The following is a 21,593-nucleotide window of genomic DNA, read 5'->3' as shown; positions in this document are numbered from 1 at the left end:
GCTTGGTGCCTTATGCCTCTGTCTCTTTGTTTCGCTGTCTCTCTTTCTCTCTCTCTCTGTCTTTCCCTCTTTGTCTCTGTCTCTGTGTGTATATCTCTTTCTCTGTCTCTTTCACTCTCTCTGTCCCTGTCTTTGTCTCTCTGTCTCTCTCTCTCTCTGTCTTTCCCTCTTTGTCTCTCTCTGTCTCTGTGTGTGTATCTCTGTCTCTTTCTCCACCCATGTGAGTGCACACACACACACACACACACACACACACACACACACACACACTGTAAAGACCTCTGACAGACTCGGGGCCTCGGCCCAGTCCCAGTTCCGGATGCTATCTGCTGCCGGGTTCTAGAGCAGGGTGACGGGTTCTAGAGCAGGGTGACGGGCTCCGGAGCGGGCCACGTCTGTGTGCTCTTGTTCCCCTGACTGAGCACACTGTCACGGAGCTTCCCTCGCTCCTGCTTTTATCCCAGGGAAGGGGAGGGGGGCGGGCGGGCTTGTGTCCCTTGGCAAAGCTGCCTCAAGCTCTCGGGGGGCTGCCCTGGGAGCGCCGTTGCCCGGGCTGTGGCTGGGGAGGCCGGCCTGCCTCGAAGCCAGTCCGTTAGCTGGAGAAATGGCCCCCAGACGTTCGCCACCTCCCCCCTCTTGCGGTCTGCGGTTCTGGCTGGGCGCTGCCCGGGTGCCCGGCTGGCTCGCTCCGGCCCTCCCCCGCGGTCACTTCTCTGGGTGGTGAGACCTACGGGCTGGGGGGGGGGGGTGCGGGCCAGGGGAGGCAGGGCCGGAGCGGAGAAAGGCCAGGGAGACCATGGGGAGCTGTGGGCTCCTGCTGTGGGGAGCAGCTCCAGGGGTGACCCCCCCAGGCCAGCACGGGCCTTGCCCTCTCCGGAGCCCCGGCCTTTGGGGGGCGGCCCCCAGGCTTCTCACCTGGCCCGCAGACAGGCACCCCAGGGCCGCCGTGGGGGCGGGGCTCAGCCAAGGGCCGGCTCCCGGGCTCCTTTAGTACCAGCCTGGCCACTTCTCCAGGGACCCCTCCTCCCCCAGGCTCCTGTTTGACACCGCCACGGCCGCTGGGGGCGCCACGGTACACAGAACCGGGAGTTCAAATCCAGCCTCAGACACTTTCCAGCTGTGTGACCCTGGGCAAGTCCCACAGCCCTTTTTGCCTCAGTTTCCCCATCAGTAAAATAAGCAGTGAAGGAAACGGCAAAACCCTCCAGTGTCTTTGCACGAAATCCCCAGAGGGGATCAGAAGGAGTCGGATGTGACGGCACAGCCACAGCTGGGAGCTAACACTTGGATTATACTCGTCTGGGCTGTAATTTATCCCGACAAGTGGATTATAAACTCCTGGAGGGTAGAGACGGATTCCTCCCTTTGTGTCACAGGATCGTGTGAGAGAGGGCACGGTGAGTGCAGGAGCGTCACTGGGGCCCCCGACAACAGCAGGGACACCCCAACAGCCGGAAACGGGACGGGGAAAATTTAAGGAAATAAATAAAAGTCCAGCCCAGAGATGGCGTCCGGTGGGGATTTTTGAGGTCGTTTTGCCGGCTTCTGTTTGAGTCTGACACCGGGTGAGCCATGAGGGCTGGGGACTCCCCCCCTCCCTGAGTGTCCCTGGACAGGTCACTTAACTGATCCCTCCATTCCCTAAGACCGAGGGCAGGGAGGACCCTGAGCTGCGTCAGCGCGAGGGAAAGCAGGGCAGCCCCGTCCCGCTCCCCAGCAGCCTCAGGGGCGTTCATAGGGCGCTATGCCCCCGGGGAGGTGGGGCAGGGCGCGGGCAGAGGCTGCTGGGGCAGCTGCTCCCCAAGCAGTACCTGGAACACGTAGTCCCCAGGGGCCACGTCCGTGATGTCCACCCACTGGCAGTCGATGTCGTGGCGGTAGATGTCCCAGCAGCCCAGAGTGATGCCCTGCTCGCCGAAGTTGGCACACTCGTAGTTCTTCTGGATTTCTGAGAAAGGGCAGGGAAGCAGGGCCTGAGGGTCTCTCCCAGAGAGCTCTGCTCTGTGCCAACAAATGCTGCCCCCCCATGTTAAAAGTCCTCCCGACTGGCTGACCCTCCTCCCAAATGCGGTATGTGTGTGTCTGCCCCCCTCTGTCTGTCTGTCTGTCTCTGTCTCTCTCTCCATCTCTTGATCTCTCTCTTGTCTTTGTTTCTGTCTCTCCATTTCTTTCTCTCTGTGTTTTGGTTCCTCTCTCCCTTTGTTTCTCTCTGTCTCTCTCTTTCCCTCCCTGTCTGTGTGTTTTTCTGTCTGTGTTTCTGTTTTCCTATCTGTTTGTCTCTCTCTCTATTTCTCTCTTCTTTCCTCTCTTTCTGTCTCTCTCCCTTCCTGTTTCTCTGTTTTTTCTCTCTCTGTGTTTGTTTCTCTCTACTTTTCTTTGTGTCTCTCTGTGTATATTTTTGTCTTTGTCTCTCTTCCTTCTTCCCTCTTTCCCTCTGTCTGTCTCTTTTTCTTTGTTTCTCTTTCTCTGTCTCTCTTTGTCTCTGACTTTCTCTCTGTCTCTGTATGTCTCTGTCTCTGTCGGTCTCTCTGTCTCTGTCTCTTTTTCTCTATCTCCTCCCTGTCTCTCTGTCTCTCTCTCTCTGTCTCTCTCTGTCTCTCTCTGTCTCTCTCTCTCTCTCTCTCTGTCTCTGTCTCTCTGTCTCTCTCCTCTCTCTCTCTCTGTGTCTCTCTCTCTCTCTCTGTCTCTCTGTCTCTGTCTCTGTCTCTGTCTCTCACACACAGCACACACAAGCAAACTAGCTGGAATATCCCTGTTTCACCAGCTAATACCCCATGTGAGTCAGATAGCGTAAACAGTCCCCGCTCTGTTTTCAGCACAGCCAGATCCCCCTGATCTTCCCAGGCCCCATCCCACATCCCTCACAGGGTCTTTCCTGCCCCCGTGGCCATCCCGCCCTCCTCTCCTCCCGTCCCGGTCCACGCCGGCCCAGGCCACATCACGGAGGCCGTAGAGCTTGGCGCAGCTCTCCCATCCGTCTCATTTCCTGCCGTTTATCTTTATTGTGTGAACATGTTTCTCTAACTAGACCGAGAGACCCCGAGAGCAGTGACCGAGGCTTCTCTGCCTTCAGGCGGCTCCCCGCAGACATGGTCCACGGACCGAGTGCCCGAATGTTGCTGACCGGCCTGTGGCATCCGGAATCCCCCTGAGCACGGTGCTCCGGCCTTGGCTTAAGGCCCCCAGGGACTTGTGATGATCCTCCCCGCCCCCTCCTGACATAGCTCCCACCTGGGGCTAGTTTTCATCCAAAGTTTTCCACGCCGTCCAGACCATAAAGGCCTTTCTGTAACTCTGACCTCCCCCCGCCATGGACGGTCTAAACCTTCCTCCGCATGTTTTCCCTGCAGATACAGGAGGAGGGCTCTCTTCCAAGGCAAATGTCACTGACTCTCTGCCCTTAGGATTTTTCAACCTGAAAAGGGAAGATCTAGGGGCCCCCTTTGCTTTTTAAAGGCCTCTCTCATGGAAAGGGGGTTAGATTTGTACAGTTGGGCCCCAAAGGGCAGACCTGGGGGCCATGAGAGGAAGAGGCAAAGGGGAGGATTTGATGGATAATGAGCCATGAAAGTAGGTAGTGAGTTCCTATTAACCCCAGGTCTTCAAATGGAGGCTGGATGAGCACTCTGGGGATCATAGAAGACATTCTCAGTCAGGTATAGCTTAGAGTAAATGACCACTGAGCTCCCCCACCTGGCACAGACCAAAGCAGAGGTGGGGAAAGTTCTCCTAGGCCTGGTACTTATGGGAAATTGGGACCCAGAAAGCAGACCTGCCCCTTCTGGGAGCTCCCACGCCCTTCTGCTCTCCCCATTGCCCACCAAGGTCAGAAGGGAGCCCACCTCCTTCACACTCGGTGTCCTCCAGGCAAAAGCTGGCTTTGTGACCTTCAGCCACCTTGGTCCCATTGAGGTTCAGCAGGTCATAGTGGGTAAAAACCTCCATGCTGTGGTAGTGCCTGGAACAGAGAAGGAGAAAATCAGCTTTTGCTGATACTCGAGGCATCCCACAGGATCCTTCATCTCAACCAGCAGAGGCCCTTGAGTTCAACCTCTCTCACTTTGGGCTGGAGCCAAGAGCTCTGCACTGTGCCACACTGTCAGTCTGTCTCTGTGTTTCTGACTCTGTGTTTCTGTCTCTGTGTTTCTCTCTCTCTCTCTCTCTCTCTCTCTCTCTCTCTCTCTCTCTCTCTCTCTGTCTCTCTCTGTCTCTCTGTGTGTGTGTCTCTTTCTCTCTCTCTCTCTCCGTCTCTCTCGTGTCTCTGTCTCTCTCTGTCTGTCTCTGTCTCTCTCTCTGTCTCTCTCCCTCTCTGTCTCTCTGTCTCTCTATCTCTGTCTCTGTCTGTCTCTGTCTCTCTGTCTCTGCCTCTGTCTCTGTCTCTCTGTCTCTGTCTCTGTCTCTCTCTCTCTCTGTCTCTCTCTCTCTCTGTCTCTCTCTGTCTCTCTGTCTCTCTCTCTGTTTCTGTCTCTGTCTCTGTCTCTCTCTCTCTCTCTCTCTCTGTTTCTCTCTGTCTGTCTCTCTGTCTCTGCCTCTGCCTCTGTCTCTGTCTCTCTGTTTCTCTCTGTCTCTTTGTCTCTGCCTCTGTCTCTGTCTCTGTCTCTCTCTGTTTCTCTCTCTGTGTTTCTCTCTCTCTCTGTTTCTCTCTCTGTGTTTCTCTCTCTCTCTGTTTCTCTCTCTCTCTCTCTCTCTCTCTCTCTCTCTCTCTCTCTCTCTCTCTCTCTCTCTCGGAGCAAGGACTGGAAACGCCTCTTGTCAGAGATGCTACAGAGAAGAGTCCTGTCCTGCTGTGGGTTAGCCACCTGGCCCCTGACTGAGGTCTCCCTGTGATTCAGAGCCCAGGACCCCGGCAATCTGAGCTCCAGTCCCAGTGCTACTTGCCCCTGACTGGTGGTGTGACCCCAGAGAGGTAATTTTCTTTCTCTTATTTTTTTCTTATCTGTAAAATGGGTCTAATATTCCGTAGCCAATGCAGCTGCCCAGGCGGTTTGTGGGGAGGCACAAAGATAAAGTCTGGAAAGATCTCTGTCCATTGGAAAGCTCAGTATGAATACAACAGATGAAGGGGGAAAGGCCATTTTTTCCTAAACCTCTTGAAGGAGGGTGATTTCTGGCAGCCCTGTCTCTTCCCTTGCTGCCTGGGAAAGTTTGATGGTCCAGATTTGAGCTCTGCCACCACAGTTGCAACCATGACCTTTCATCCATGTTTCTGGCCCGAGTGAGGGTGCCCAATGTGGGGAGGGCAAACCACCCTGCCAGTGACCTTAGAAGTCGAGGATGAAACACAATCCGAGGGCCCTGCCCTGGCAAAAGCTTGAGTTTCTCTTAGTTGTACGTTCTGGATCTGTCCCTATTAATTATGTAAGCCTTTGGGGGGAATCCCTCTATATGTTTGGCTATTTTAAACAGTCAAGTTCAAGAATATTCTTCTTGTTGTTCAATCATTTTAGTCCTGTCTGTCTCTCTGTGACTCCATTTGGAGTTTTCTTGCCAAAGGGAGTGGAATGGTTTACACCGTTTCCTTCTCCAGATCATTTTACAATTAAATAAAATGAGGCAAACAGGGTTAAGTGTCTTGTCCAGGGTCACACAGCTAATAAATGTCTGAAGCCAGATTTGAACTCATGAAGAGGAACCTTCCTGACTCTCCTCACCCAGCGGCTCAAGCTCCTGGTCTGTTTTCAGGCTTCTGCCCCGAGAAGCAGCCAAGGGGGCCAGTTGGCATTTTCCTTTGTTTCGTAGGTCCCCGAGGCCAGTGAATTCATTCCCAAGTAACCAGGCTGCTGGTCATGGGAATAGCCAGGCTGGGCCCCTCCTTAAGGCTCTTCCTCAGGACAGAACCGGCCTGGGCTTTGCCCACTGGCGTCACCTTGGAGAACTCTGGGTCCCCAATAAGGCACCAAGTCTCATCGGAGCAGGATTTGGCTAAGTGGCAACGGCCCGGGACACAACAGCGTCTGAAGAACCGGGGATGGGTGTCCCCCACGGGGCAATGCCAAGGGAAGGGTGAGTGTGAGAAGGTGTGAGAGGAACGTGGAAGAAGAACCGAATAAAAGATGCCATCAAAGGTTTTCAGCTGTGAGTCACCCAGGAAATGGGGCGGCTGCATGGGAAGGATGCCCCAAGGGCCCTCTCCTAACACCAGAAGAAAGGAAGGAAGGCATCCAGCAGATCTGGTGAACTTTCAGAGGTGACTTATGGGAGAACACGGACAAGAGCATGAGCTACACATTTTCACTCTCTCTGTTGCTTTTTGCTTGCATTTTGTTTTCTTTCTCAGGTTTTTTTTTCCTTCTAGATCCAATTTTTCTTTTCAGCAAGATAACTCTATAAATATGTATACATATATTGGATTTAATATATATTTTAACATATTTAACCTGTATTGGTCTACCTGCCATCTGGGGGAGAGGATGGGGGAAGGAGGGAAAAAATTGGAACAAAAGGTTTGCAAGAGTCAATGTTGGAAAATTACGCATGCATTTGTTTTATAATAAAAAGCTTTCATTTAAAAATTCAATAAAAATAAATAAACAGACAAACAAACAAATAAATAAATAAAAGAGGATGAGCTACAACCTGCCTCACTGGAAGGAGCCTCCATGTTTGGAATCACAGCTACCCCGGAGCATTTGAATATAGAGACAGTATCCCATGGACCTTTGCTGCCGAAGGCCTTCTTTTAGCACCATTATTCTCTCTCGGTGATACCAGATAATCGAACACTGCAGTATTCTGTGCTCTCAGAGAACCACTCATAGGGCAATGAGAAGACATGTGGTGAATGGCAGCGGTTTGAGCGTGTGATCAGTGAGGACTTGGAGTGGGCAAAGTGTTGGCTATAGAATCAGTCCCTCTAGCCTCAAATCCCGCTTTCTCTCATTATTATCTAGGTAACTTCCAGCAAGGAATTTAACCTTGCTGAACCTCAGTTTCCTTAGCTGTAAATTAAGACACTGAGCTGGGATCTAGAGTTTGAACATCTAGGTTTGAAAATTGACTCTGACTCTTGCTAGCTGAGTGACCTTGTGGGCCTGACTTCTTATCTCTAAAAGGAGGGGGTTTCAGGTCTTTCCCAGACATCCATCCGTCATCCCATCCTCATCCTGAGTGGTACAAAATTTGCGTCCAAGATCACGCATGACGGGAACGTGAAATAGGTTAATCATCACCAAGGAGATGATTAGTTCCAAGATCCTTGTTCAAGCCTTGGACTCTAAGCCTCTTTGGACCTCAGTTTTCCCATCTGTAACATGAAAGGGTTTGGCTGGATGATCTCAAAAGTCCCTTCTAAGCTGCGATCCAATGGAAAACCCATCTCTTCTCCGTGGGCATACCGCGGGCACCCAGGAACAGAGCTGGGCAAGGAAAGGGCAGAGGGTCTGGGGAGACACGGCGACTTCTCCTACATTTTTAGGATTAAACATCCTGTGTGAGAAGCCTAATTTTGACGGCCTCCTGGCATCAGGTAGCCTTCCCAGGTCGGCTGGGTTTCTATAGAAGACGTGTGTGGGCAGCGAATGCCCTAAGAATATTCATCTTGTGGTAGCCACAGGAGGAGTAGCTTTAAAGCTTTTATTTTAGCTTCTCCTGGAGCAGACCAAGACCCTGGGGCTGACTAAGCACCTCAAAAATGTCTGCCTCCTTCAGAGATGGGCTTGTGCTCCCGTGTTTACCAGCTGGAAGTACCAGAGAGAAATCCGTTTATATTTCACTGTCTAAACAGAGTCCGGCCCAGGAACACAGACAAACCGTCTGGTGAAAGGGAGCTTGACATTTGGGAGTATCCCTCCCTCCCACTCTGGGCCCCTGCCTCTTCTGAAGAGCCCTCTTCCTTTCCTCCCCCAAGCCCGTGGCGGGAGACGCCTGCTAGCAAAACCTGAGGACAGCTGGCGGCTTGGGGAGGCCCCTTTATCCGGAGGACTCCCCCGTCCACGGAAGTATTCAAGCAGATGCTCAGGGCCAGAACATGGCAATGGGGACTCCTTTCGAGTATGGTTTAGACTGGATAGCTGATCATTTCAAACTGAGCCCTTATATTTTAATACTCTGCTCCCTCGCAGATCTGTAATTTGTATTGTGAGGACTTTCCCATCTCTCTCCCAGACCCTAGCCCCTCCATTACTTAGCAGGTGGTCTCTGAGAACTTCTGTGGCAAATGTGTTACCTTCTAGAAAAATCCCCTTCTCGTTTCCCTAGGAAAAGGGATGGGGGGGGTGACCGGGTGCTGCCTTCATTGGAACCGCCCTCCCCATGCACCCCACCCAACTGACGACCGAGACACCCACCTGGTGCCTTAGAAGCTTCAAATAAACCAGACCATGTGGAAAAAAGGAGGATGACAGCTTTGGGGCTAGAGATCAGAAGACATTTTTCAGTGAAATCTCCATAAGCCTATTTTTGGAAGAGGGAGTGTTCCCTGTGGTATAAATATATGTCCCATATAGTCTTTCACCATGTAATCTCTGGGTGTGCTTCCATATGGATGACATAGATGATAATTATACTCTCCTTACATACAAAGGGGCAGATTCAGCATTAAAATGTCTGTGGGGATTGTCCCTGGCAATCCCTATGGTTTTTAAAAATGAAATCCATTAGGTAGTAATATCTTCATGGTGCTAATATCGTTCCCTGAAGGAAATCTATATTGATTCATTCAACGATCATTTATTAAATACCTACTCTGTGTCAAGCACCATTCCAGGCAAAAATGAAACAGTCTCTGCCCTCAGACAGACTATATTCTGGCACTATGTGCCAGGTACTGTCATAGGTATGGAGTCTAGAGACAAAAAATAAAGCAGTTTCTGCCTTCAGTGAGCTTTCGTTCTATTGGCAGTGAGAGGAATGGGAGATATAAATAAACAAACAAATAAACAAATGAGTAAGTGAATGAATAAATAAATGACAAAACAAACAAGCAAATAAATAAATAAAAATAAATGAATGAATGAATATTAAAAATAAATAAATAAAATAGAAATAAATTCAAAATACACATAATGTGAAAGAATTTTCAGAGCAAGAAGGGAACCAGCAACTGGGGGGGATGAAGGAGGATCTCATGTTAAAAATCTGAAGGAAATGAGGGATTTTATGGATAGACCCACACCCCAGATCACTGCCTTGTTTTATGCAGGGGCTTGTACAGCTCAATGAAACTATGAGCCAGTCAGGTCACCCAAGTCAACAGGTCATGGTAGAGGGTTCTGACATAAAAAAGAACTAGCAAATCATTCCTGTATCTTTGCCAAGAAAACCCCATGGACAGAATGAAATGATAAAAGAGATGGAAGCTGAACCCCTCAGATGGTGTCCACCACACTACTAGAAAAGAGCAGAGGACAACTCCAAGTAGTTCCAGAAAGAATGAAGCATCTGGGTCAAAGCTGAAAGGAAGCTCAACCGGAGGTGCATCCGGTGATGAAAGAAAAGTCTGGTCAATGTTACATAAGAACCTCGAATGGGGGATCTGTGAACCAAGGTAAGCTGGATGTGGTCAAGCAGGAGGCAGACAAATTAAACATCAGCCCCTTGGATGCCAATCAACTTAAATGGGTGAATTTAATCCTGGTGATCATTAAACATACTACTGTGGACACAAATCCCTTAAAAGAATCGGAGCAGTTCTCATAGTCAATAAAAGAGTGAGAAAAAGCAGAAATGAAGTAAAATATCAAAAATGACAGAATGATGAGTTTGAATCTAAGGCAAACTTTTCAATATCACATAGCACTGATGTTAAAGAAGGTTGATCTGTTCTATGAAGACCTACAATGACTTCTAGAAATATCATCAAAAAGAAATGTCATATTCTGATGGGGATTGGAAAGCTAAAGTAGGAAATAAAAATAAATAATCAGAATAATGGCAAGTTTTGCTTTAAAGTACAAAATGAAACAGGACAGAGTCATAAAGTTTTGTCATGAGAACTATATGGCCACAGCAAACACCCTTTTTCAACAGCCCAAGAGGTGACTCTGCACATGGATATCACCAGATGGTCAATATTGAAATTTGAGCAGTTCTATACTTTGCAGACAAAGGTGAAGGAACTCAGTCAGGTGAAAAAATCAGTTTGGATAAGCCCTAAGGCTCACTGCATCTCAGATCTTGAGGTTTAAATTCAGACTTAAATTGAACAAAGTAGGGAAAACCATAAGGCGTGACCAAAACAACATGCCTTATGCATATGAAGTAGAAGAGATAAATAGGTTAAATAATAAGATCTGGCAGATAGAGTGGCTGAAGAACAACGGACAGAGGTTCACAATATTGTTCAGGAGGCAGCAACAACAACAACAACAAAAACGAAGATCAAGAAAGCAAATTGGCTGTCTGATGAGGCTTTACAAATAGCTGAGGAAAGGAAGAAAGGAAAAAGGAAAGAAAAAAGGGAACACTATACCCAATGGAATGCAGAATCCCAGAAAACAGCAGAGATCAGAAGGTTTTCTTAAATGACGATGCAATGAAATAGTAGAAAATGATGAAATGGGAAAAACAAAAGATCTTATCAAGAAAATTAGTGCTATCAAGGGAATATTTCCTTAAAAAGGCAAAAGGTAAAAATGGTAGGGACTTAGAAGAAGAAGAGATTAAGAAAAGATGCTAAGAATACATAGAACTACACAAGAAATATCTTATTTAAGGGCAGCTAGATGGTGCAGTGAATAGAGCACCAGCCTTGAAGTCAGGAGGACCTGACTTTAAATCTTGTCTCAAACATTTAAAAGCTGTGTGACTTTCTAGCTGTGTGACCCTGGGCAAATCACTTAACTCCAATTGCCTCAGTAAAAAAAAAAAAAAAAAAGCTAGAAATATCTTAATTGGGCAGCTAGATGATACAGTGAATAGAGCACCAGCCCTGAAGTCAGGACCACTTGAATTTAAATCTGATCTCAGACACTTAACACTTTCTACGTGCGTGATGCTGGGCAAGTCACTCAACCCCAATTGCCTCAGGAAAAAAAAAAAAAAGCTAGAAACATCTTAATATCACTCATGATCATGATGTTGTGGTTGCTAACAATAAGGCTAATGGAGGTACAGAATTCCAGCTGAACTATTTAAATATTAAAAGATGATGCTGTTAAAGTGCTGCACTCAATAGGCCAACAGATTTGGAATGTAACTGTGGCCATCGGATCAGAAAAGATCAATTTATGACTTAATCCTTTAAAAGAGTAATGTCCAGGAATGTTCAAATTACCAAACAGTTGTGCTCTTCTCCCACTGAAGAAAAGTAATACTTGAGATTCTGCAATCTAAGCTTCAGCAATATGTGAACATAGGATTCTGGAAGAGCAAGGTGGTTTTCGAAAAGGCAGCGGATAAGTGAAATAAGCAGAACCAGGAGATCATTATATACCTCAACAATGATATTGTTTGAGGATGTATTCTGATGGACGTGGATTTCTTTGACAAAGAGACCTGAGTTTCAATTGATCAAGGATGGACAGAAATAGCTACACCCAAAGAAAGAACACTGGGAGATGAATATAAACTGCTTGCATGTTTGTTTTTCTTCCCAAGTTATTTATACCTTCTGAATCCAATTCTCCCTGTGCAACAAGAGAACTGTTCGGTTCTACACACATATATTGTATCTAGCATATACTGTAACCTATTTAACATGTAAAGGACTGCTTGCCATCTGGGGGAGGGGGTGGAAGGAGGGAGGGGAAAAATCGGAACAGAAGTGAATGCAAGGGATAATGCTGTAAAAAATTACCCTGGCATGGGTTCTGTCAATAAAAAGTTATTTAAAAAAAAAAAGAAAAAAAAAGGCAGCAGAATTAGAGACCAAATTGTCAACATTTGCCGGTATGGAGAAAGCAAGAGAGTTCCAGAACAACATCTATTTCTGCTTCATCACCTACCCTTTCACTGTGTGAATCAAACCAAAATGTGATAACTCCTCAAAGAGAAGGGATAAAAAGATTATCTTACTTATTTCCTAAGGAACTTGTATGGGGGTCAAGAAGCAACAGTTAGAATTGAATATAGAATGGAATAGAAATAGAAATAGGATATAAAACATATAGAATAGAATATAGAACAACTTATTAGTTTAAAATTGTAAAAAGGGCTGTGATAAGGCTTTATATCGTCATCTTATTTATTCAATTTACATGTAGAGTACATCATGTGAAATTCCAGATCAGGTGAATCAAAAACTGGAATTAAGGTGGTTGGGAGAAATAGCAACAATCTCAGACGTGTCAAAGAAACCGCTTTGACGGCAGAAAGTGAAGAAGAATTAAGAATCCTCCTGGTGAGGGTGAAAGAGGAGAGTATAAAAACTGCTTTGAGTCTTGACATAAAAAAACCCCAAACCCTAAAAACTAAGACCACGGCAGCTGGTCCCATCACTTCCTGGCAAATGAGGGAGAAGAAATGGAAGCAAAGTCAGACTCTATATTCTTGAGCTCAAAGATCAGTGATTGCAGTTATGAAATTAAAATCACTTGCTCCTTGGAGTGACAGCAGTGACAAATCTGAACAACAGACTCAAATAGAAGACATTATCTTGCCAATAAAGGTCTGAATAGTCAGAGCTGTAGTTTTTTTTTCAGTAGCAGTGTACGTCTGTGAGATCCTAACTATAAGGAAAGCTGAGTGCCACAAAATCAACTTGTGATGCTGGAGAAGACTTCAGAGAGTCACTTGGATAGCAAGAAAATAATTGCTATTACGTCATTGTTATCCTTACTATATGGAATAATAATCATTATTATTGCAGCCATTATATATCAGTATTATTGTTCTTGTTATTACACCACATCCAAACAGAACATGAGAACAAGTGATTTGGGGCGAGAGCTTATGGAGCCACTAGAAGGAAGGGCCTTCTCTGCCCCAGCAGCCTTTGAGCCTTGGGGACCTCTCCGCTGGGAACCACAGATGGGAAGGGCAGGGGTGGGGAGGGGGAAGGCGGAGGGTCCGTGAGACGGGAGCGGGCGGCGGACACTTGCCTGTGGCAGTCATGCCAGATCCACGCGTGGCGCCCGTTCTTGGGACGGAAGTCGGACTGGCCGTTGTTGTGGATCTGGGAGGAGAAGCGCAGGAGGCGGCGGTAGCCCGTGGTGGGCGAGGTCTGGGCAGCGGAGGAGGCGAGGCAGTTCTCCTCCATGGCGCACTGCAGCATAAACATGGGCCGGTCCTCCAGGTACGTTGTCTGCTGGACGATCTCAGCATTGAGGACCAGGTCGGGGGCGGCTGCCGGGAGCGGAACGGGTCCCCACGGGGTGAGGAAAGCGAGTGATGAAACACAGGAAGGCAGCCAGAAGAGAAGCCTGATCTTGGGCAGCCTGGGGCCTCCCACCCTTTGGAGCTACCCTCCCTTTTTCGTTTTGCCTTTCCTAGTCAGCTTTTCTAGTTACTCCCCTCCGTGAAGTCTTGGCTCCCTCAAAGCAGATTATTTTCTGTCCCTCAAACAACGCCTCAGCTTGGTTTTTCTACATTATTCTTTGTGTCTAGAGGGACGTCTTTGTCACTCCCTGAATTTTAACCCCTTAGTGATTTTTATGAATCTACGTGAATTCGCCAGATTGAAGGATTTTAGCGTTGAAAAGAACCTTAAAGTCTGTCTGGGCCAAACCCGGCAGGAACGCTTTCTATACTTCCCAAAGAGGAGGTCGTCCAGCCTCCATGCTGAGAGGAGGAAGACTGGCCCATAAAGGAAGGAACAGAGGGCCCGAAGGTCGCCAGTGGGAGACAGCCTTCCAAGATCACCTTCAGATCCCTCTTGTGATCAGAATCCCTCCCAGGTCTGCCTCCAGGCTGAGAAGAGCAAGACTGGCCCCTCTTCCATGTTGTATTTGGAAGAGATCATATGTGCGAGAAGGGTCACATGCAGGATAGAAGGGGAGCTCTTTGAGGGCAGGGACCGTCTGATTTTCCATTTCTATATGTGGCACTTAGCACAGTGCTTGGCACAAAAGGTGCTGAATGAGTGCTTTTCCATTCTGTTCTGGACATTCTCCTCTGGAAGCTCACCTGGTTCCATAAATGCAGCAACACAAACTAACCACCATATTCCCAGTTTTATCAGAACCTGTATTCCTTCCTCTCCTCTTCTCTTCCCTTCCCACTTTCCCCTTCTCTCTCTGGTTAATTAGTTTATAATCTGCTACTCCTCTCACCCTGGTACAGACCCTCATCACCTCACCTCTGGATTATTGCCTGGGTCAGCCTGCCTCAGTCTGTCCCCTCCAGTCCATCCCCCCATTCATCCATCAGAGTGATTTCCCTAAAATCTAAGTCCAACAATGTCATCCTTCTCAATAAACTCAAGCGGCTCTCTGTCACCTTCAGGGTCAAATACAAATGTTTGCTTTGGCCTTCCAGGCCCTTCAACCTGACTCCTCCTACCTTCTCACTCTCCTTATACCTTCTTCTCTGGCACACGGTCTTTGATTCAATGACCTGGGTCTCCAGGAAATCTCAGAAACAAGCCCCTCCCTCTCTCAGATCCAGGCACTCTCTCTGGATGTTCCCCTGACTGGACACCAGTAGTTGGAGTAGAAGTAGCGTTCCATAAACAGCAGGATCAAAAGCAGGGTCTCTGACTTAGTGACCTTCCCACTCCAAGCACCTGGCAGAGGGCCAGAGTAGGTGATCATGTCTGCGTGCCGTAAGACATCTGTCTGTCCATCGGTTTATCTATCTATTCTGTCTTATCATCTCTTAAACTATCATTTGATAGATTAAATTTGATTCTGTTTATTTATGAAATTCAGATATTATAATAATATAAATCAAATGTAATTCAATACAATCTGAATAATATATTCTGTACTATATTACTGAAGGAAAGAACAGCCAACCTTCTCATTTTTTATGAAAGAAGAAACTGAGTCTCAGAGAGGACCAAAAAACTTGAGGCTATACAGGAAGGAGAGGCAAAATTTGAACTCAGGTCCCCAATTTAAATCCAGTGCTCTTTCCCCTGTGTCCTGCTGCTTCTCATACTTTCCCTTGCTGCATAGCCATTTAATTCAATTTAATAAGCATCTACTTGTTAAGCCCTTATGATGACCATGAGGCACTGTGCTAGATGGTGGGAATATAAAAACAAAAGGGAGACACTTCTTATCCTCCAGGGGCTTACACTCTACTAGGAGAAAAAACCAAATAGCGAGTAAGAGACCCCCCCCCAAATCCAGATTTTTTTCTTCAGCACCCCTGCAAGGTGGGAAGGGACAAGCACTAGGAGCCACTCACTTTCTGAGCAGACGACGCCTGCAGCGTGATGCTCGCCTTGGGGACAAGCCACGTTCTCTCCATCGTGGTGGCAGTGTGACAGCGCCATCTCTGTCCCGGAGCACTTGACCCCGCTCATGAGCACGGTGTTGGCGCTGATGTCCCCTTGCCAGTACCAGGTCTCCTACAGCAAGGAAGAAATGAAAGAACAATGTACTGACCCGCTCGTGTCCTGTGAGTGACCTGTCCTTGTCAGCTGCCCTCTCACAACCTTGTGACGGAGGGTCAGCCCAATCCAACAAGAGTGTGTCAGGTACTCACTGTATTAGGAGCTGAGACTACAAAGACAAAAGTGAAATGACCTTGCCTCCAAGAAGTCTATACGTGATTGAGTGGTGCAGACCAAGGACCCTGACTCAGGTGCCACAAAACCCAGGCTCAAATCCCACCTCTATGGTCACGGGAAAGTGACCTAACTTCTCTGGACCTCAGTTTCCTCCACTGTAAATGAAGGGATTGGACAATAGAGTCTCAGCTCTAGATACTTGTATTCTATGATCCTAAGGATGTATTATGGTAACATGAGGCAGAAGGGGACAGAGTGAGCCATGGGGTCAGAAAGACCTTGGGTCAAATCTTACTTGGACACTCACTGATTGCATGACCCTGGATAAATCATTCACTCCCAGTAGTCCCCAGGAAACTCTCTAAGACTAACTGTCTCCGAGCAGGTGCCAATCTGCATTGGTAAAGGGAGTTTTCTCATTGAGAGTTCTATATGAATGATGTCACTATTCACCCATCCCACCCTCCAAAACAAGACTAAAGAAAAAGATCAGATGAGGAGGGAAATAGGAGCATCTTCCATGTACCAGCATTGCTGTTGGTCCTTTGTTCTGAAGACCATGACATCAGGAAGGTGACACCATGACATGCAAGTGAGAAAGGTTAACAGTCCATAGACATCTAGGTCCAGTGGAAGATGTATTCAGGATGACTGCAGATGACCTCTATGCAGTGGCAGACCTTGGACTTTTTAAGGCCCGGACAAAGGTATACAGTGGAAACTGGACGGCCATGTTTGGGGGACAGGTGGGCTAGTGTGGTTGGAAGGGGGGTTCACTGAAGATGAGTAGGCTGTAGCAATGAGCCAGAAAGAGACTAGAGGCAGTTGGGAAGGCCCTTAGATGCCAAACTTCAGAGACTGTATTTTATCCTGGAGGCGCTAGGGAAATAAAGGGGAGTATGTGATCAAGCCCAGGGGAGGGGACATGACTTGCTGGGCATTCAGTGACCTGAATTCGAATCTGAATTTTAAACACTTATTAGCTGTGTGACCCTGGATAAGTCATTTAATCCTGTTTGCCTCAGGTAGAGCTGGAACATGAACTTAGAACACTCGGCTCCCAGTTGCATAATAATGCCAGAATTTTGAACCACTAAGATTATCACCATTATCATTAATAATAGCTAAGATTTCTACGGCCTACTTTGTCCCAGGTGTTGTGCTAAGTACTTTATAATTATTATTTCATCTCATCTTCACAACCCAGAGGTAGGTGCTCTTATTATCCCAATCTTACAGATGAGGAAACTGAGGCAAGTACAGTTAAGTGACTTGCCCAGAATCACACAATTAGTCCAAGGCCAGATTTGAATTCAGTCTTGACACTCCGTTTCCTTGGTCGCTTCCCCAGGCGCTACCTTACTAACTGCTACAAGTGGCAGGCAATGGCAATGACAATTCGCCTCCATTCGACCCAATATTTATTTATTATGTGCCCAGAACAGACCAGCCATGTGCTGGGCAGCACTGCTTGGTGGTGGGAGCCAACCTGACGTCACTGACACAAACTGGCTACATCCCCCTGCACTTGCCAGCGGCCCAAGAAACTCTCCAATGGCCCAGACTGCAGAGAAGGCGGTGATCTGCACTGGTGGAGAACGGGTCCTTCCTGGGAGCTCCCTCCTCTTATCTTCGGGCTCCCCATTCAGAGTTAGAAGGAGGCTACTTAGTAAAACTCCCTCCTTTTACAAATAAAGGAACTGAGCCTTAGGAAGGGCCACAAAGTTCCACAGCTCGAGGGAAGCCCCCTGCAATCCTGACGCTTATTCTCCTGATGCTGGGACTGAGCAGTGACCATGCTCAGAGCTGACCCTCGGACTTCACCCGCCGCTGTCTCCCCAGGTAGAGCAGACGCCCGTGGCCGTGGGCACGTTCTCACCCAGGAATTACTGAAGAGGAAATATTCCCGCTACTTTGCAGAGGGAGGGAAACTGAAGTCAGGGACAGATGGACTCAGGGAGACAAGAACAGATGTTTCGTCATTCGCTCAAGCTAACTCTCTCTGCTTTAAATGTATCCTATATGTCCACGTCTTTTGGTTTTTAATGTTTTCTTCTCCATTAGAACAGGAGCGTTTTGATAACAGTTTTTTTAAATCTTGTCTCCCCAGCAATTAGCACACAGTAGGTGCCTAATAAATGCTTGTTGATTAATATCAAGTTTGTTATATTACATATTATTACAATATTAAAATTAAAGTATTAGCATTTAGTAGTCAATAAAAGGGGCAGCTAAGTGGGAGGGCACTGGACAGAGCTCTGGCCCCGGAGACGGGAAGACTCACTTTTCTGGGTTCTACTGTGACCTCAGATGCTTATTAGCTGTGTGACTCCCCTGTTTGCCTCAGTTTCCTCATCTATAAAACGAGCTGGAGAAAGAAATGGCAGAACACGCCAGCATCTTTACCAAGAGAACCCCAAATGGGGTCACAGAGAGCCGGAGTGAGCAGCGGCAGCCATCAGGTTCCCCAAGGGCTCTGTCCTCACGTGGCCTGTGGCTAGTCAGGGCCGCTGTCCTTCTTCCTTTTTATGGGCTCAGAGAGGCTTGCCAGCCCCCCAGCCGGGACCCTCCCTCTGCGTGCCAGGTCCCCAGGTCTGCCGTTCCCAGCATCTCAGTCTGGGTCCCCGCCCGCTCCCCATCTCCCCTCGCTCCATCCCGGGCCCTTGTGAGCAGGAGCGTGGCTCCGGTGATCTCGGGAGCCGGGATGCTCCGCTGCCTGATGCATCGGCCTGTTTTCCTGTTGCCCCGGGAGATCCTGCCGACAGCGGCTCCTGCTCTCCCCCGCATCCCTCCTGCCGGGGCCAGCTGTAAACAGCATTAGCCGGGATGCCACGTAGCATGTGGAACAGCTGTTGCGAGCAGCCCGAGAGCTGGCCGGCCTCATCACCGCACCCCTGCAGCAGGGAGCGGGAGACGCGGGGAGATGCGGGGAGATGCGGGGAGACGTGGGGAGACGCGGGGAGATGTGGGGAGACGGGAGAACGGCCGGACCCCTCTAGCTCTTCCCCACCCCCGGCTCGGCACCCAGCTCAGCCTCCGCAGAGGGCCCGGCCCAGAACCCTCCTCCCTCAGCGTCCAGTCTCAGGCCGGCCCAGGGCCCTCAGGTTCATCCCCAGCACATGCTCTGTTTACTCCGTTCCCAGGAAAAGCCAGAGGTGGAGGAGGCATCTGGGAATCCAGAGCTCGGAACAGTGTGTCGTGTTGGACCGTGTCCTAGATGCCTCTTGTTTGACAAAGAAATCTGGGATCACGGTTACAGGGGAGATGGAGAGGGGAAGGGAGCCTCATTACGGATGGAGAAAGTGGCCAGAGAGAATTGGCCCACGGTCCCACGGGTGCTGAGCCGCAGAGCTGCGGTGCCGACCCCAATTGTCTCTCAGGGAGGAGATGGACCTTGATCCAGCCCCGAAGGGCCCGGGGGAGGATGGGACCCAGGGAAAAGCTTGGCTCCTACCTGGAAGGCGTTGCTGGCAAATCCCAGGCCCAGCTGCCGGCAGACCACCATGGCCTCCACGATGCCCCAGTTCTCCCCGCACACGGTCCCCCACTTCAGCGTCCTGTTCCGTTCCACCAGCACCTCCACACGGCCCTCGTAAGGGTTGCGGCCCCCGCTCAGGCGCAGCTGTGGAGAAAGGGAAGATGGAGAAGGGGGGGGAGATGGGCCTGGAGGGCAGGAGACCCAGCCTGTTCTTCCATCTCCTCCCCAGGCTTTCCCAAGCCCAGCCAGACCCTCTGACTTAGTTTAAACCAAAGCTTTTTAAATTGTGGATCACGTGACTGAAAGTGGGGGTCAGGATTATGATGTATTGTCAGTAACTGTTTGGTTCATATGCCTATTTTATATACGTATATATCTGGGGTCACATAAAAACTTCCTGAGTGAAAATGGTCAGGAGTGGAAAAGGTTTAAGAAGTCCTGGTCTAAACCTATCAGTCCCCTGAGTCTGAGACTAGAGTGAGGGAGGAGGGAGAGCAGCAATTTATGGACAATGGAGGGAGGATCTGCTAGGGCGTGGCTTCTTCCCCCCACCCTAAACACACACACACATACCTTGTAACCAGAGATCTAGGACTTTTTCCCCCTGAGGCAGTTGGAGTTAAGTGACTTGCCCAGGGTGTCACAGCTAGAAGTGTCTAAGGTCAGATTTGAACTCAGGTCCTCCTGACTTCAGGGCTGATGCTCTATCCACTGCACCACCTAGCTGCCCCGATCTAGGACTTTCTTGACAGAATTCCCACCATCCCCCAAACAATTTCATTTTTGAATTGACAAAATCACAAGATTTAGAGCTAGAATCTCTTCATTATATACAGGAGAAAAATCAGGCTGGAGAGGTTGTAATTTATCCTAGTTCACACAGAGAACAACAGGCAATAACTCAATACACATACATATAACATATGCACACACATGTAATGTGTGCATGTGTGTCATCACATGTATATGTCACATGTGTATGTACAGATGATCCCCAAAGTCTTAAGATGTTAAAAACATTCAAGTGCCCTAAGATTTTGGGGACACCCTGTATACATACATATATGTGAATAAATGCTCATATATATGTTTATCTCGAAAGTTTAAAAGGCATTTTACATTTGATCCCCAAAATACCAGAGACAGGAACTGAACGTTTTATTTCATTGGTAAAAGGGACTCCCAAGTGAGGAAACTCCCTCTAAGAGTCCTAGAACGTGGCTTAGAACCAAGCTTCTTAAATTATGGTTCATGACCCCATAGGGGTCGTGAAATTATGATTTGTTATTAGTAAATGTTTGATTTGTTTCCCTCTTTTATTATACTCCGAGTTGTGTAAAACTTTCTAAGCAAAAAGGAGTTGCAAATGGAAAAAGTTTAAGAAGCTCTGGCTTACAAAACTGGAGCTAAATGACTCGCCTAGGATGACCCGGGGCTTCCTGGCTCAGGGATCAGCTTTCTACTAAACTTCCTGCTTTCCATTATCATCCATAATAGATAATGTTTACACAGCACAAGAAGGTCTGCAAATCATTTTACAAACATCTCTTTTTTGGGGGGGGGAGGGTCTGGAACTGGGATCTCGCACATTTTCGTAAAAACACTGATCACACACATAACTACTATGCGTCAGACACAAATCTTGCATTTCAATCCTGACTTCAAGGCTGGCCCCTATCTCCACTATTACACACTATTGGTAACCTCATTTTACAGATAAGGAAACTGAGGCTCAGAGAGAGGAACGGAGTGTTAGGCGAGGTGTTTATGAAGGCTACGAAGGTCACTTCTCACAACTCTCCCCCTTTTCTTCCCACTTTATTCTAGTATTTCCTCAGACAATCCCGGTCACTTGTGGCCCCTCTCATGGTTGGATGCTTGTTCCTTTTATTGAGTCCAAAATCTTCCTCCTTGTAGCTTTTACTCCCTGATCTTCATCTGATCTCCGCGGCCACGTAGAATAAACAAGTGCCTCTTCTATAGGACAATCCACAAAATAAAGAGAGAACTCGTGTCCCTATCCCTCACTTCTATAGCAATGCCTTCAGCTTGGTCACCCTGCCTGGTCACCCTCCATTGACAGTTCTCCAACTAGTCAACATCTCATCAACATTATGGAAAACTCACGTCAAGGGGGTGTTTTATGAAACACGTACCGTATATCGGGCTTTGTGCACCAAGGTGCAAAAAAGGGCAAAAACAGTTCTTGTCCCCAGGAAGATTACAGTCTAGCGGAAAAAATAACGTGAAAACAAACAGAGACGAGCTATATAGAAGAAAAATGGGAATAACCCACAGAAGGCAGGCACTAGCAGTGAGGGAAACAGGAAAGACCCTGCAGAAGGTGGGGTTTTAACTGGGACTTGCAGGAAGCTGGGAGGCGGGGACGGGGCACTGAGCATGGCAGGCCCACTTAGCACTGCTCTGCAGATTTAACTGAATTTCTCCAGCAGCTGAAGGGCCCGTGATCTTCCGCATCCATCACTTCTCTACTTACAAGGTCCTTTCCTCCTTGACTCCTATCATTCCCCCATATCCAAACTTTTGCAGAGGCCTGCAGAT

At 48.2% G+C, this 21,593-nt stretch overlaps 1 protein-coding gene across 1 annotated transcript in view; it reads right to left on the bottom strand.

Moving 5' to 3' along the window:
* LOXL2 (lysyl oxidase like 2) overlaps positions 1-21,593 on the bottom strand; it is a 133,625-nt gene that overhangs the window by 7,624 nt on the left and 104,408 nt on the right. Inside the window, exons 8-12 of the mRNA XM_051974225.1 lie at positions 19,008-19,175; positions 15,229-15,391; positions 12,978-13,221; positions 3,843-3,958; positions 1,812-1,948 (exon numbers count right to left, since the gene is read on the bottom strand). Coding sequence (XP_051830185.1) covers positions 1,812-1,948; positions 3,843-3,958; positions 12,978-13,221; positions 15,229-15,391; positions 19,008-19,175 — 828 coding nt within the window. The remainder of the gene's footprint in view (positions 1-1,811; positions 1,949-3,842; positions 3,959-12,977; positions 13,222-15,228; positions 15,392-19,007; positions 19,176-21,593) is intronic.

The sequence above is a fragment of the Antechinus flavipes genome, chromosome 2 (genome assembly GCF_016432865.1).
Source record: "Antechinus flavipes isolate AdamAnt ecotype Samford, QLD, Australia chromosome 2, AdamAnt_v2, whole genome shotgun sequence".
NCBI classification, from domain to species: domain Eukaryota; kingdom Metazoa; phylum Chordata; class Mammalia; order Dasyuromorphia; family Dasyuridae; genus Antechinus; species Antechinus flavipes.
This window is presented reverse-complemented; position numbering and strand designations above follow the sequence as displayed.